We start from the raw sequence: 13,773 nt of genomic DNA, 5'->3' as shown, positions 1-13,773 counted from the left end.
GGAGCAATCCCTATCTGAGACATGCCATTCTCAGGGCAGAGGAAAAAGAACAAGAAGCTGGGAGAAATGACAGTATTGCATGGGAATCATCTGTGTGGTTGAAGATCATGTGTGTCATCTCACATTTTGCTGGCTAAAGCAAGTCTCATGGTCAAACTGACAAAGGGGCAAGGAAGTACAGTCTAGGAATGCCATCTGCTGAGAGGACCTGCAGGTCACGTGGCAGTTAGTGGAGTTGTGTAATCCCTTACAAGGAGCAAATGGTTGGATGTCTACCATGACTAAATGCCACTGAGGTGCCCATTTCACCCCTTCAAGTCCATAAGATCCGCTGTTTCTCTGTCATGCCTAGCATCTATGAGTCTTTGGCAAGACTGGGATCTTCCCTCCCTAGGATCTAGCTTTGCAGTTGTCCTATTTGAGATGTTTATCACCTGCCTAGGTCACTGCCATCCCCTTCCTCATCTAGAGAGTCTCACTGCTTACCCAGACAATTTTCTCCCCTGATCTGAGATTTCTAACATCATTTTTGCAATGTGTTAAAGATTTTACTGAGAGAAAAGAAAGCATTAACTTCAAGCAGTTTCTGTTTACTGCCATACCAAAATTCCTGAGGTAATAACGACCTCACAATTTGCTTGAAATAATAAAAAAAGGGAAAAATATAAGCAAAGCACACGTAAATGTATATTTTGATAAACTATGTCACCACAAAATAAATTTTTCAGTGGCTAAGACTCTCAGCCCAAGTCTAGAACATATATGTTTCAGTACTTCATACTGTCAAGGCATATTTTTATTCAGGAATACATTCAGATATATCTTACATTGCTCAGTGGTGGAGTTGTTGCTGAAGTTCAATTGCCATCAATTGAAGAAATGATAGTGTAGTTAAAGGCATATTTGGGAAATAATAATTGCTCAAAAGACTAGACTCAATGAACTGTTTGGCCAAAGAAAATTTAACACAGGCTGGGCGCAGTGGCTCACAACTGTAATCCCAAAGCTTTGGGAGGCCAAGATGGAAGGAAGGTCAGGAGTTCCAGAGCAGCCTGGGCAACATAGTGAGACCCCACCACCACCATCTCTGCAAAAGTAAGGAAATTAATCAGGCATGGTGGTGTGCACCTGTAGTCCTAGCTTGAGCTAGGATCACTTGAGCCCAAGAGCTTGAGGCTGTAGTGAGCTATGATCACATCACTGACTCCAGCCTGGGCAACACAGAAAGAATCCATCTCTTAAAAAAAATTATCGTAAGTCAAAGAAAAATAAGATTAGAGATAGCATAATATCTATTAGGACTATTTTTGAGTAGGAGAGTTTTCTTCCCAGCAAGAGTACAAGACTTTGGGCTACAAGAGTATGTTCAAGCAGATGACAGCTGATTTAAACGAGGCTATGTAGTTCTATTTGTTATTCATCAACACTGCCCCACACATATTACCAAACTGGGATTATATTTAAAGTTAACTTCAACTGATGGGATTAGAAATTTATATCCTATTTTATTTTTCTAGGTATTTTACTCAATAATAATACAACAAAGTAAAAGAGTCCCAATAATTGTGCAGTTTTATTAAGACATTTAAATATTCTATGTTACTTGATTCCAAACATGCCTAGAATACAATGTTTTATTTTAGTTCAACATATAACATTTTTATCATGCTCTTTGTATTGGATTTACATTAGCATCTGAAGTAAATATAGGCCACCTATACAACAGAGTAATAAGTGATGCACTCAATTTGAACAAAGTAGTTTTTTGATATCAGGTTGACAGAGTCACTAATAGATTGAGTGATTTTTTTTACTTCTTAGTTTATTATTAGGGTGTCTTGAAAAACACCCCTGAAGTATACAAATGTAGATACAGACATATGTGAAATATCTGACCTTATTTTAACTGCAGTTTGCATATGGCATGAAAAACTAAGGGTAGATAATAAAGTTATTTTTAAATGTAAAAATTTTAAACATTTGGATGAAATATGTTGTTTTAGTTAACCCCAACACACTAAAATTTGGCTAACTGAAAAATCAAATGAAATATTTTTGTAATTATAATTATCCCAAATCAAATTATTTCTAGAAAAGAAATTTATAAAACAATACTTTCTAGGTTTGGGATTTCTATGTAAAAACCAATTTCTTTTTGGCTGCTAAAAAATAGTTATGTGAGATCACAACAGCAAGAATAACATTTTACCTAGTTATTTTTATTATTATTGGCAGTAACATTCTTTTGTAAAGTAGGTGGCAAGAACACTACAAAACGAACTGAAACACTTCACAAATTGTCGTGCCCAGATGGTTTATGTCCCCAGAATAGTAATAGCTCTTTACAAGGAGATGGCAAGCATTTTGGTAGAAGTCTTTTTGGTTTCTCTTCAATATGGATATTAAACTGCTTTATAGACAGAATTGAAAATATATAATAATATATAATTTTTCTCCACATCAGATTGTATATTATAAGGTGGTCAAGATATATAAATGTTGCATAACTATATCAAACTTTGGAGTTACAGATAAATTATATAAAGTCATCTGCTCAGTTAGTAACTAGAAATAATCCGGTTTAGCAATACATAAAATGTAATAGAAGTAAAACATAAATTGATGGCGGAGGTATAGTTCAGCAGGATTAAAATCTGCATCATATAATTCTAAACTTGAATATTATAATCATCTTCTTTTTTAATTTCGGTGTCTCCCATTTTTCAAAATTTTGAAGTCTCCATTTTTGCCAGAATGCTTTATTTACTGTATTTGTTTTGGGTCTCTCAAAGTAATATAAATTCCTTGGAGAGGCCTAGATCAATTACAGTAGATAAATACTATTGTAACACAGCTACTTATATTTTCATATATTTTACTTAATTTTAAAAACATATTTCATAACTATTATGGCCTGGCAGACACTGATTTGGGAATTAGAAAATAAAAGTTCTGATTTAAGTCCTACCATTAATAAGCTGTGTAACCTGGGAGAAATCACATATTTATTTTGAAAGTAGGAAGCACATAAGTTCTAAACAAAGAAATTGCCCATTTTTCTTTCATTCAGTTTGTTTTCTATTAAATGAGAGGAATAGACTAATCTCTGTTTTTTAAATCTTTGCCATCTCTTGGTTTTGATTTACTTATCTTTGTCTAATTCTCTTAAAATAACTCACTCAACCTTTCAGAAGTTCAGAAGTCAAGGTAAACTAGGTTTTGTCTGCCTGAAACCCTGTATTATAGACTAACACTATTCCACATCAACAACAAAATACTATCATATTAAGGACTACATATATTCTTGTCTGTGAATAAACCATAAAAGCTGCACTTTATATTCAGTTCACTAATCAATTGATTAGTAATTTTTTTCCTGTAAATCACTTCTAGGGTCAGATAAGGCATAAAATAATAGCAATTATTCTAATAGATCATAACAATAGCAGTGGAAACTGGGAGGAGAAAATGAGAGAATTGTCTCAGCAGGTTGTAGGGAGAGGTAGGGGAGTGAGAAGGGGGAATTTCTTTTAGGCTTTAAAAACAACATGAAATTTAAGGACATTATTGAACCAAAAAAAGCCTCAAGACATTATCTCAGTTACGGTATTCCTCACATAGATACACAATGGCATCAGAGTGTGAAGTTGTGGATGCTGGGTGTCTCTCGGTGATGGGAAACATTAAATTTCATTCATCTTTCTCAGGTTCCAAACAAAGAAAAATTAGTCAGAGGACTAACACAGATATCACCTTTTATATCTCACAGAAGTTTGTGTGGAGAGTATAGCTTTGTGTGAAAGCCCAAAAGTCCATTAACCAAATAGATCTAACCACAGAGGCCCAAGTAGTCACAGACAGAGCTGCTCCCCAAATGAAGAAACTGCATGATGATTAACTTATAAAAGGCCAGTTTCTTCAGGTACAAAGCATTTATAAGGTTGCCTTTACAGTTAAGACTTCTGTGTGAAATGCCACAGGGAAAATGAAATACTTCATTGTGAGCTATCGTAGATATTTCTGTTTGACTAGAGAAAAGCAGATGCCCAAGGGAGTTTAATTCTAAGACTTCATGGGTTAGGATCGCTTTAAATAAAGCTCCTCCATCTGTACCTTGAGGGTCACCAAAGCCATATGGTTTACCAATCCCAGTCACTTCAGTGTAAACATCTTTTGGCTGTGATAAACGCCTACTCAAGTCCAGAATGTAATATATGTGTCCACTTCTATGGGAAAGAGAGATATATAATGCCCAGAAGCAAAAACCTCATCCAGTACTAAAACATTTATTATAAGTAATAAATTAGTAAAGTCTTAGAAATGATACTGAATATTATCAGTATTAACTTTCTGATCTTGTAAAGTCTCCCAAGAATGTACAGTGTTCCTAATCTATAATTATAATGCCACAGATTTATCTCCCTCTTTTTCTTTCAGTTAGATATTATCAGATTATATCTTTATTTACTATTTGTACATTCTAACAAATTTTTCCTTATTATTCTTTCGTCCACGTTATTTGATATTGGTCATGTTATTGCTATTACTTTACTATTTCTTTCCACTCAAAATTTCCACTTCATTTTCTTACAGTCTTTTTTATTTTCCCATGATCTCTCACTTCCATTTCATTTTCTTTTGGATTATTTTTTCCCTGTCTTCTTTAGGGTTTCTTATCTAATGAATTCCACTTTTAATGCGTTTTTCTTGTCTTCCAAGGAATCATCCTTCTTCCAGTTTTCTATTGCCCACTACTCTACTTATTCCCAACATTTAAAAAAATTCCTTCAGATTTGAAGTTTGCTAACATGTACTTTGTTACTTTTTCTTCCTAGCTATGGTTTCTTAGTTCTTTTCTTAATTTTATTTTATCCAAATGCATAACCATAATCATCTTGAAAAGACCTCTCTTTTTGAAGTCTTCTCTTGTTAGGAAAGTTTCATTGTCTTATCTCTTTTGAAAGAAGCAAGGTCTCCTCTATGTAACCAAATATTTAAATGCTGGTTTTTATGTAAAGAGAAAGCTGTAAGGCAAAACTGCAGATTCTGTGAGGTTACTACTCCATATCTAGTGGCATGTATTTTCATAAATTAGGACAATTAAGTCTTCTGTTATAAATTTTTAGAATAAAGAGGTAAAATCTCCTTTGTAAGTGTAAATGGAAAATTCATGATTTATTTCTGTATTTTAATAGAATAAGTACAGATTTCAAATTTAATTTAGAACATTTTCCATAATGTTACTGAAAAATATTAATATTGAATGATATTTGACAGTTTTTAGGTATTTCATAATTAACCTTATGGGATTTTTAATGGGTTTTATTCTTATAATTATTGTAACATAATTTATTTTTAGGTAGCATTTGAATAGAAGATCTACTTAGAGTTAAAAAAATACTTTTTCTAGTATCAATATGCTCTTATTATAATATAGGTTATATTGCTCACATATGAATATAATTCCTGTATCTTAAGTAATTTACAATTATATATAATACATTTGAACTGATCATATTTGTCAGTGTACAATTCATGTCTTCCACTTTCTTGGTTGTTTATTTCTCCAGTAAATGAAAGCCAGTGACCAGGGAGATTTTCTTTAGAGAGCTTTTCTCAAATGCAGTATTTCTAGACAATAGGAAGGCTTTTAGTAACTGTTTCTGTCCTTTCACACAACTTCATGTACAATAACACCAAGTGTGACACTCTCTTTGAAAAACAGTAAAGTGGGCAAAGGATATGAACAGACATTTCTCAAAAGAAGACATTCATACAGCCAACAGACACATGAAAAAATGCTCATCATCACTGGCCATCAGAGAAATGCAAATCAAAACCACAATGAGATACCATCTCACACCAGTTAGAATGGCAATCATTAAAAAGTCAGGAAACAACAGGTGCTAGAGAAGATGTGGAGAAATAAGAACACTTTTACACTGTTGGTGGGATTCTAAACTAGTTCAACCATTGTGGAAAACAGTATGGCGATTCCTCAAGGATCTAGAACTAGAAATACTATTTGACCCAGCCATCCCATTACTGGGTATACACCCAAAGGATTATAAACCAGGCTGCTATAAAGACACATGCACACGTGTTTTTTATTTTTATTTTTATTTTTCCATATGAAGTTTCAAATAGATTTCTCTAGTTATATGAATTTTGTGACTATTTTTCAAAGGCTGCATTTAATTTATTAATTTAGGGAAAATTATATCTTTATGATATAGCATACCTATCTAATAATAGGATATACCTTTCCATCCATTTATATTTATTTTTGGGATTTATTCAAAGCTTTTACAAATGCTTACATTATATTTAGGAACATTTCTTCCATTGTATTTTTTCTCTTTGAAATAGACTAGTTTTATAGTAGTTTTAGGTTCACAGCAAAATTAAGCCAAAATACAGAGTTTCCCCTTTCTCTACACACACAGAGCCTCCCCCCGCTATCAATAGCTTGCACCAGAGTAGCACATAGGTATTACTGTAAAAATAATCTATTTAGAAGAGAAAAATACAATGGAAGAATTTTTCCCTAAGTTAATAAATTAAATGCAGTTCAAATATACCTGTATCATATATAGGTATATTTTAACATATGTGGTATGTTATATGTGTTAGAATCAAAGTTCTCTTTGATTCAAGAGCTGTTTTAAAGAAAGTGTTTAGATATTGTATATAGTTACAATTGATGAACCCACATTGATGTATCATAATCACCCAAAGTCCGTAGTATACATTAGAATTCAATCTTGGTATTGCACATTTTATGGGTTTGTACAAATGTATAATGACATGTGTCCATTATTATAGTGTCATGCAAAGTATTTTCACTGCCCTGGCAATCACTGATCTTTGTATTGTCTCCACAGTTTCATCTTTTCCATAATGTCATATAGTTGGAATCATACTGTATGTCCATTTTAGTTTGCTTCTTTCAATTAGTAATATGTATTTAAAGTTTCTCTATGTCTTTTAATGGCTTGATAGCTCATTTCCTTTAATGCTGAGTAATATTCCATTGTCTGGATGTACCACATGTTATTTATTCATTCATCTACTGAAGGACATCTTGGTTGCTTCCAGGTTTGGGCAATTATGAATAAAGCTGCTGTATACATCCGTGTGCAGGATTTTGTGTGGACATAAGTTTTCAACTCCTTTGGGTTAAATCCTAAGGTATGCGATTGCTGGATCATATGGTAAGAGTATGTTTTTTTTTCTTTCTTTCTTTCTTTATTTTTTATTATTATTATTATACTTTAAGTTCTATGGTACATGTGCATAACGTGCAGGTTTGTTACATATGTATACTTGTGCCATGTTGCTGTGCTGCACCCATCAACTCGTCAGCACTCATCAACTCGTCATTTACATCAGGTATAACTCCCAATGCAATCCCTCCCCCCTCCCCTCTCCCCATGATAGGCCCCGGTGTGCGATGTTCCCCTTCCCGAGTCCAAGTGATCTCATTGTTCAGTTCCCGCCTATGAGTGAGAACATGCGGTGTTTGGTTTTCTGTTCTTGTGATAGTTTGCTAAGAATGATGGTTTCCAGCTGCATCCATGTCCCTACAAAGGACACAAACTCATCCTTTTTTATGGCTGCATAGTATTCCATGGTGTATATGTGCCACATTTTCTTAATCCAGTCTGTCACTGATGGACATTTGGGTTGATTCCAAGTCTTTGCTATTGTGAACAGTGCCGCAATAAACATACGTGTGCATGTGTCTTTATAGCAGCCTGGTTTATAATCCTTTGGGTGTATACCCAGTAATGGGATGGCTGGGTCAAATAGTATTTCTAGTTCTAGATCCTTGAGGAATCGCCATACTGTTTTCCACAATGGTTGAACTAGTTTAGAATCCCACCAACAGTGTAAAAGTGTTCTTATTTCTCCACATCTTCTCTAGCACCTGTTGTTTCCTGACTTTTTAATGATTGCCATTCTAACTGGTGTGAGATGGTATCTCATTGTGGTTTTGATTTGCATTTCTCTGATGGCCAGTGATGATGAGCATTTTTTCATGTGTCTGTTGGCTGTATGCATGTCTTCTTTTGAGAAATGTCTGTTCATATCCTTTGCCCACTTTTTAATGGGGTTGTTTGTTTTTTTCTTGTAAATTTGTTTGAGTTCTGGATATTAGCCCTTTGTCAGATGAGTAGATTGCAAAAGAAACTGCTAAACTGTCTTCCAACTTGCTGTACCATTTTGCTTGCCCACCAGCAATAAATGTGAGCTTCTATTGCTCCATATCCTCATCAGCATTTAATGTTGTCAGTGTTTTGGACTTCGACCATTTTAATGAGTATGTAGTGGTATCTTATTGTTTTAATTTGCATTTCAGTAATGACATATGATGTGGGGCATCTTCTTCTCATATGCTTATTTGCCATCTGTGTGTCTTCTTTGGTGGTGTCTGTTCAGGTCTTTGGCCCATTTTTTATTCAGATTGTTCATTTTCTTATTGTTGAGTTTTAATAATTTATTGTATGTTTGGGATAACAGTCCTTTATCAGACATGTCTTTTACAAATATTTTTTCCCAGCATGTGGCTTGCCTTCTTATTCTCTTGATAGTATCCTTCATAGAGCAAAAATTTTTCATTTTAATGATGTCTAGTTTGTCAATTTTTTTTTTTCATGGATCATACCTTTAGTGTTATATCTAAAAAGTCATCACCTGAGTTCTGGTTCCAAAATGGCAGTGAAGAAGCAAGCTGGCACAACTCCTCCTCACCATCACTGCTAGAAAACCAAAAACATATATATGGCACTGAGATTATCACCAGAAATACTCCAGAACTCAAATATGAAGATGAGACATTTCCAAGAAAAACAGAGAAGTAAAAAGTTATCAACAAATTTAGAGTCAACTAGGTTTTCTCCAATATTATCTTCTAGTAGATTTTTAGTTCTGCATTTTACATTTAGATTTGTGATCCATGTTGAATTAATTTTTGTGGAAGGTGTAAGGTCTGTATGTCTAGGTTCATTTTTTTTTTTTTTTTTTTTTTGCATTTGGATGTCTAGTTGTTCCAGCAATACTTGTTGAAAAGACTATCTTTTCTTCATTTTATTGTCTTGCTTCTTTATTAAAGATCGGTGGGCTATAATTATGTGGGCCTTCTTCCACACTCACTATCCTATTTCATTGATCCATTTATCTGCTCTTTTGTCAGTACCACACTGTATTGATTACTGCAGCTTTATAGTAAGTCTTAAAGTTGGGTTAGTGTCAGTCTTCCGACTTTGTTCTTCTTCAACATTGTGTTGGCTCTTTTGAGTTTTTTTTGCTTCTCCATATAAACTTTAAAATCAGTTTATCAATATCCACAAAATAATTGCTGGGATTTTGACAGATATTGAATTAAACCTTTAGTTCAAGTTGGGAAGAACTGGTGTCTTTGATATATTGAATACTCCTATCCAAAGACATGAACTATCTCTGTGTTTATTTAGTTATTCTTTGATCTCTACCTCACTCCATATAGAAAATAAATTCCAAATAGATAAAATATTTAAACTTATAACATTAAACCATCAAAATCCTAAAAATACAAGAAGAAAAGGTGATATATGTGTGTGTGTGTATGTATATATTTTATATCCTTTTTCCTACCCCTTACTGCCCATCCCTCTGGATGCCTTTCTAAGCATTATGCAGTATCCAGAAGCCAAATAAGAATTAGATAATCACATAAAAATTTTGACATTTTTAATTAAATCATTTAAAATCTGTAGCACAAAACACCATAAAGTCAAAAAACATATATTTTTAAAAAGACCACACATCAAAAAATCAGGTGGCTAATATTTTGTCTTAAAAGATGCTATAGATTGAAAAAATAAAAGGAAAAAATGGGCTGTTCCTTAAATAAGCAGTTGCAGGAAAGAAAATAAAAAATAAGTCTTAAGTATAAGAAAAATATGTTCCACTTTTCTCATAGTAAGACAAATGCAAATTAAAATTATAATATGCTCTCATCTTTGTCCCTGTCAGACTGGACATATCAAAAATATGATAACACATTATATTGGTAAAGATAAATAGGCACTCTGTTACATTGCTGTCGGGAGAATAAGTTCATACAAACTCCACAGAGAGTAGTTTTGCAGTAACTATCATAATTAAATATTCATTCTTTGCAAAGCCAAGTCTACCTTTAAAAATTAATTTTATAAATATATCCACATTTATTTGAAAGTATGTGTGTAAAAATGTATTACTTGCAACTTTATTCAATATTAGCTAAAGATTGGAAACAACCCAAATACATTCAGGGAATTGGTTAAATAAATTATGGCACATAACATGCAATGGAAACCCAAGTAGCTGGTAATAGGTATGAGTCAAATCTATAAAAATTAAGACAAATGAACTCTAATATACATTTTAAGTAAAAAACGCTGGTGTAAAACAGTTTGTATAATAAGATTCCATTTGTATATGTACTTTAAAATAGAATATGTATACATACACTCATGTTCTAGCACATACCTATTACATACCTGGAAAAATATATGGGAGATAGGTAGCAGTGGTTGCCTCTAGAAAGGGGAATTGGGCCTGGGAAAACAAGGTAAAAAGGAGACATTATACTGCATTTTCTTGTAGATGTTTGCATTTATATCATTTACATATATTTTCTATCAAAAAGCTAGTTAAAAACAAAAATTATATATATACATCAGAATATTTTATTTCTCTTTTGACAAAAGTTACTATATTTGTTATCCTTAAACTTTTATTTGCAAAAAATAAATGTTAGTATTTTCCTGATGCCTTATAGGGGAACCAGAGTTTGTAGACAGAACATTCAGTCTTCATTGATTGACAGGCAACCTATTCTTGCAGGTACTAAATAACTGCAGGTAAAGTTGTAAGAACCTCTGAAAACTTCACTTAATAGACTAAGGGTACATATTTAAACTTGAGTCCTCCCTTCTTCTGATCATCCACTCTGAAAAATATGGTTTTAAACCTCACAGCAATGAGAATCTCCTTGAAATTTGAGGTCTCTGTCCCTCACAAAATAATTATGACTGCAATTTTCTTATTGCAATTTATATACACCAAAGCTGTAATTAACTGTACCATAGCTTGCTGACCTTAATGAGTTAATGCAGTCTCCAAATAAAATTCATGGCCAAGTGGCAGCTTAGGCTCTGGAATGTTTTGGCTCGGTAATATCTGTGAAATCTGAGCTCATATTAAATATGCCTTAAAACAATACATTTGGGATTTGGCGTCTGGAATCAGATCAGGTCTGACTCTGCTGTATGAGGTTGATGGTTTTGCCTCAGGCCTTTATAATATGGTTAGCACTATAGGACTATAGAATCAGCAAGAATTTCATTATTGCTCCAGTGAAGAAAAACACTTCAGTTTCTATTGAGTTTATGGCACCCTAACTTCTTTCTGATCATTTTTCTTGAAACAGGAGAATCCTGCTGTCTCCTGCACTTACAGCTATCTTCTTCCACCCCCACCTCCATCTAGTAATTTCTTTGCAGCCTAGCTTTTCTCTCCTTACTCGCATAAATGACATTTGTTCAACCGTGGACTGTCTTTATCTTTATATGTTCAAGTAAGCCAACCATGCATGGCTAATGAAGTGAACAGGGCATAGTTCCAGTTATCTCAAATCTTAGAAGAGGTTAAAGCCCCGTCAGGACAGCAGTAACTATTTGATTGGTCATTAAGGTTGGTCACTGCAAACTATCCTGGCTAGCTTGGCCAGGAGTCACTTGTCAGACCTAGAGGGTTAGATTTTATGTCCTCTCAGAAACAATTCCTTTTCCCCTCATCCTTGTTAAATGAGCTATCCTTTGTCTTTATAGGCACAGTCTCCATCTTCTCGGTGTGTCACAGACTGAATAACTCATTAGGACATGGTGGTAATTAGCCTAATGTATTTTGATTAAGGCCATATTTGAACCACTTTTAAAACTCATGGCACAGTTCCTGTATCAGTAAAACACAATAATTAATAAATATGGGATGCTTTACTAAACTCAACACAGAAACCATTTGTGTTAAAAATTTTTCTTTAGAAATCACCTTTCAATTTAAGGAGAAAGCAAAATTTAAATCCTCTAGCTCCTGTTTCATGACAAAGAATTTATTTATGTTAACATCTCTTAGTCTTCTCTTTAAAATATCTGTATTCCTTTTATTTTAGGAATTTCATATGCAGAATAAATGGTAATTAAAATGTGCAGGATGACAAGATGGAGCAAACAGTGCTTGTACCACCAGGACCTGACAGCTTCAACTTCTTCACCAGAGAATCTCTTGCGGCTATTGAAAGACGCATTGCAGAAGAAAAGGCTAAGAATCCCAAACCAGACAAAAAAGATGACGACGAAAATGGCCCAAAGCCAAATAGTGACTTGGAAGCTGGAAAGAACCTTCCATTTATTTATGGAGACATTCCTCCAGAGATGGTGTCAGAGCCCCTGGAGGACCTGGACCCCTACTATATCAATAAGAAAGTGAGTGTTTTTTATCAGGCGTATTTTGCTGCTAATTGCCTACTTCATTCCTTGGACTGTTGTAGCAGCAACACAGGCTGAATTAGCACAAAATGTTAAGTATCCTTCTGTTTAAGAAATGAAACACATTTGTGGGTGGTTTATGCATATACATGAGAAATGAATTGATTATATCATAACACACGGAACTGTCCCAAATGCACCATGACAAATAAAAAGAGGCCGGGTGCGGTGGCTCAAGCCTGTAATCCCAGCACTTTAAGGGGCTGAGGCAGGCAGATCATGAGGTCAGGAAATTCAGGCCATCCTGGTCAACATGGTGAAACCCCTTCTCTACTAAAATACAAAAACTTAGCTGGGCGTGGTGGCACGCGCCTGTTATCCCAGCCACTCGGGAGGCTGAGGCAGGGGAATCGCTTGTTGAACCCCCAAGGCGGAGGTTGCAGTGAGCCGAGGTGGCGCCACTACACTCCAGCCTGGAGACAGAACAAGCCTCCGTCAAAAAACAGAAAATAAAAGAAAGGAAAAGAAATGAAAAGAGAAAGAAGGAAGGAGGAAGGAAGGAAGGAAGGAAGGAAGGAAGGAAGGAAGGAAGGAAGGAAGGAAGGAAGGAAGGAAGGAAGGAAGGGAGGGAGGGAGGGAGGGAGGGTGGGAGGGAGGGAGGGAGGGAATGGGCAGCTAATTTAATAAATTGACAGATTCTCTCCACAGATTAGATTTACTATACAATTTTTTGTACTTTCTGTACTTGGAAATACTTGGAAATCTCAAAATCATGAGTTATAAAGACTACAGAAAATATGAATACTAATTTTTCATGCAAACAAATTTGATGCCACAAGCATTTGAAATTTCTATGTCATGTTATAAGCAACAAATCAATTAATTTCCTGAAGAAATTTTTTTTACCTATAAATTGACATTTTTACATAAACTAGAATTTTACAAGTTATTTAATATTTTGGTATTAATGCATTAATATTGGCAAGAATTAATAAAAATGTCATAACCTGAAGAACCTATAAACAATATTTGAATGCGTGCTTTTTTTATATCCATGCTTGAAATGAATACCTTATATTAAGCATCCAACCGTTCATTATGACTGTCATTTCAGCAAACCAAAAGAAAAGCATAAAAAGTTTAAAAAAGATTATTGCATTGATTTTAAATTAAATGTATGATGTTAGGTGATTTGTAATATTTTCTTTTTTTTCACCTGACACAATGCATTTGTGAATCTTAGTGGAAAGACAGGGCA

General features: G+C 34.2%; 1 protein-coding gene across 1 annotated transcript in view; it reads left to right on the top strand.

The window, feature by feature from the left end:
• Positions 1 to 13,773, top strand: part of SCN1A (sodium voltage-gated channel alpha subunit 1) — a 147,111-nt gene that overhangs the window by 43,621 nt on the left and 89,717 nt on the right. Inside the window, exons 2-3 of the mRNA XM_007965230.3 lie at positions 7,099 to 7,191; positions 12,200 to 12,512. Coding sequence (XP_007963421.3) covers positions 12,249 to 12,512 — 264 coding nt within the window. The 5' untranslated portion in view covers positions 7,099 to 7,191; positions 12,200 to 12,248. The remainder of the gene's footprint in view (positions 1 to 7,098; positions 7,192 to 12,199; positions 12,513 to 13,773) is intronic.

This window comes from Chlorocebus sabaeus, chromosome 10 (assembly GCF_047675955.1).
Source record: "Chlorocebus sabaeus isolate Y175 chromosome 10, mChlSab1.0.hap1, whole genome shotgun sequence".
Classification (NCBI taxonomy): domain Eukaryota; kingdom Metazoa; phylum Chordata; class Mammalia; order Primates; family Cercopithecidae; genus Chlorocebus; species Chlorocebus sabaeus.
The sequence above is the reverse complement of the archived record's forward strand: the minus strand, read 5'-3'. Positions and strand labels throughout refer to the sequence as shown.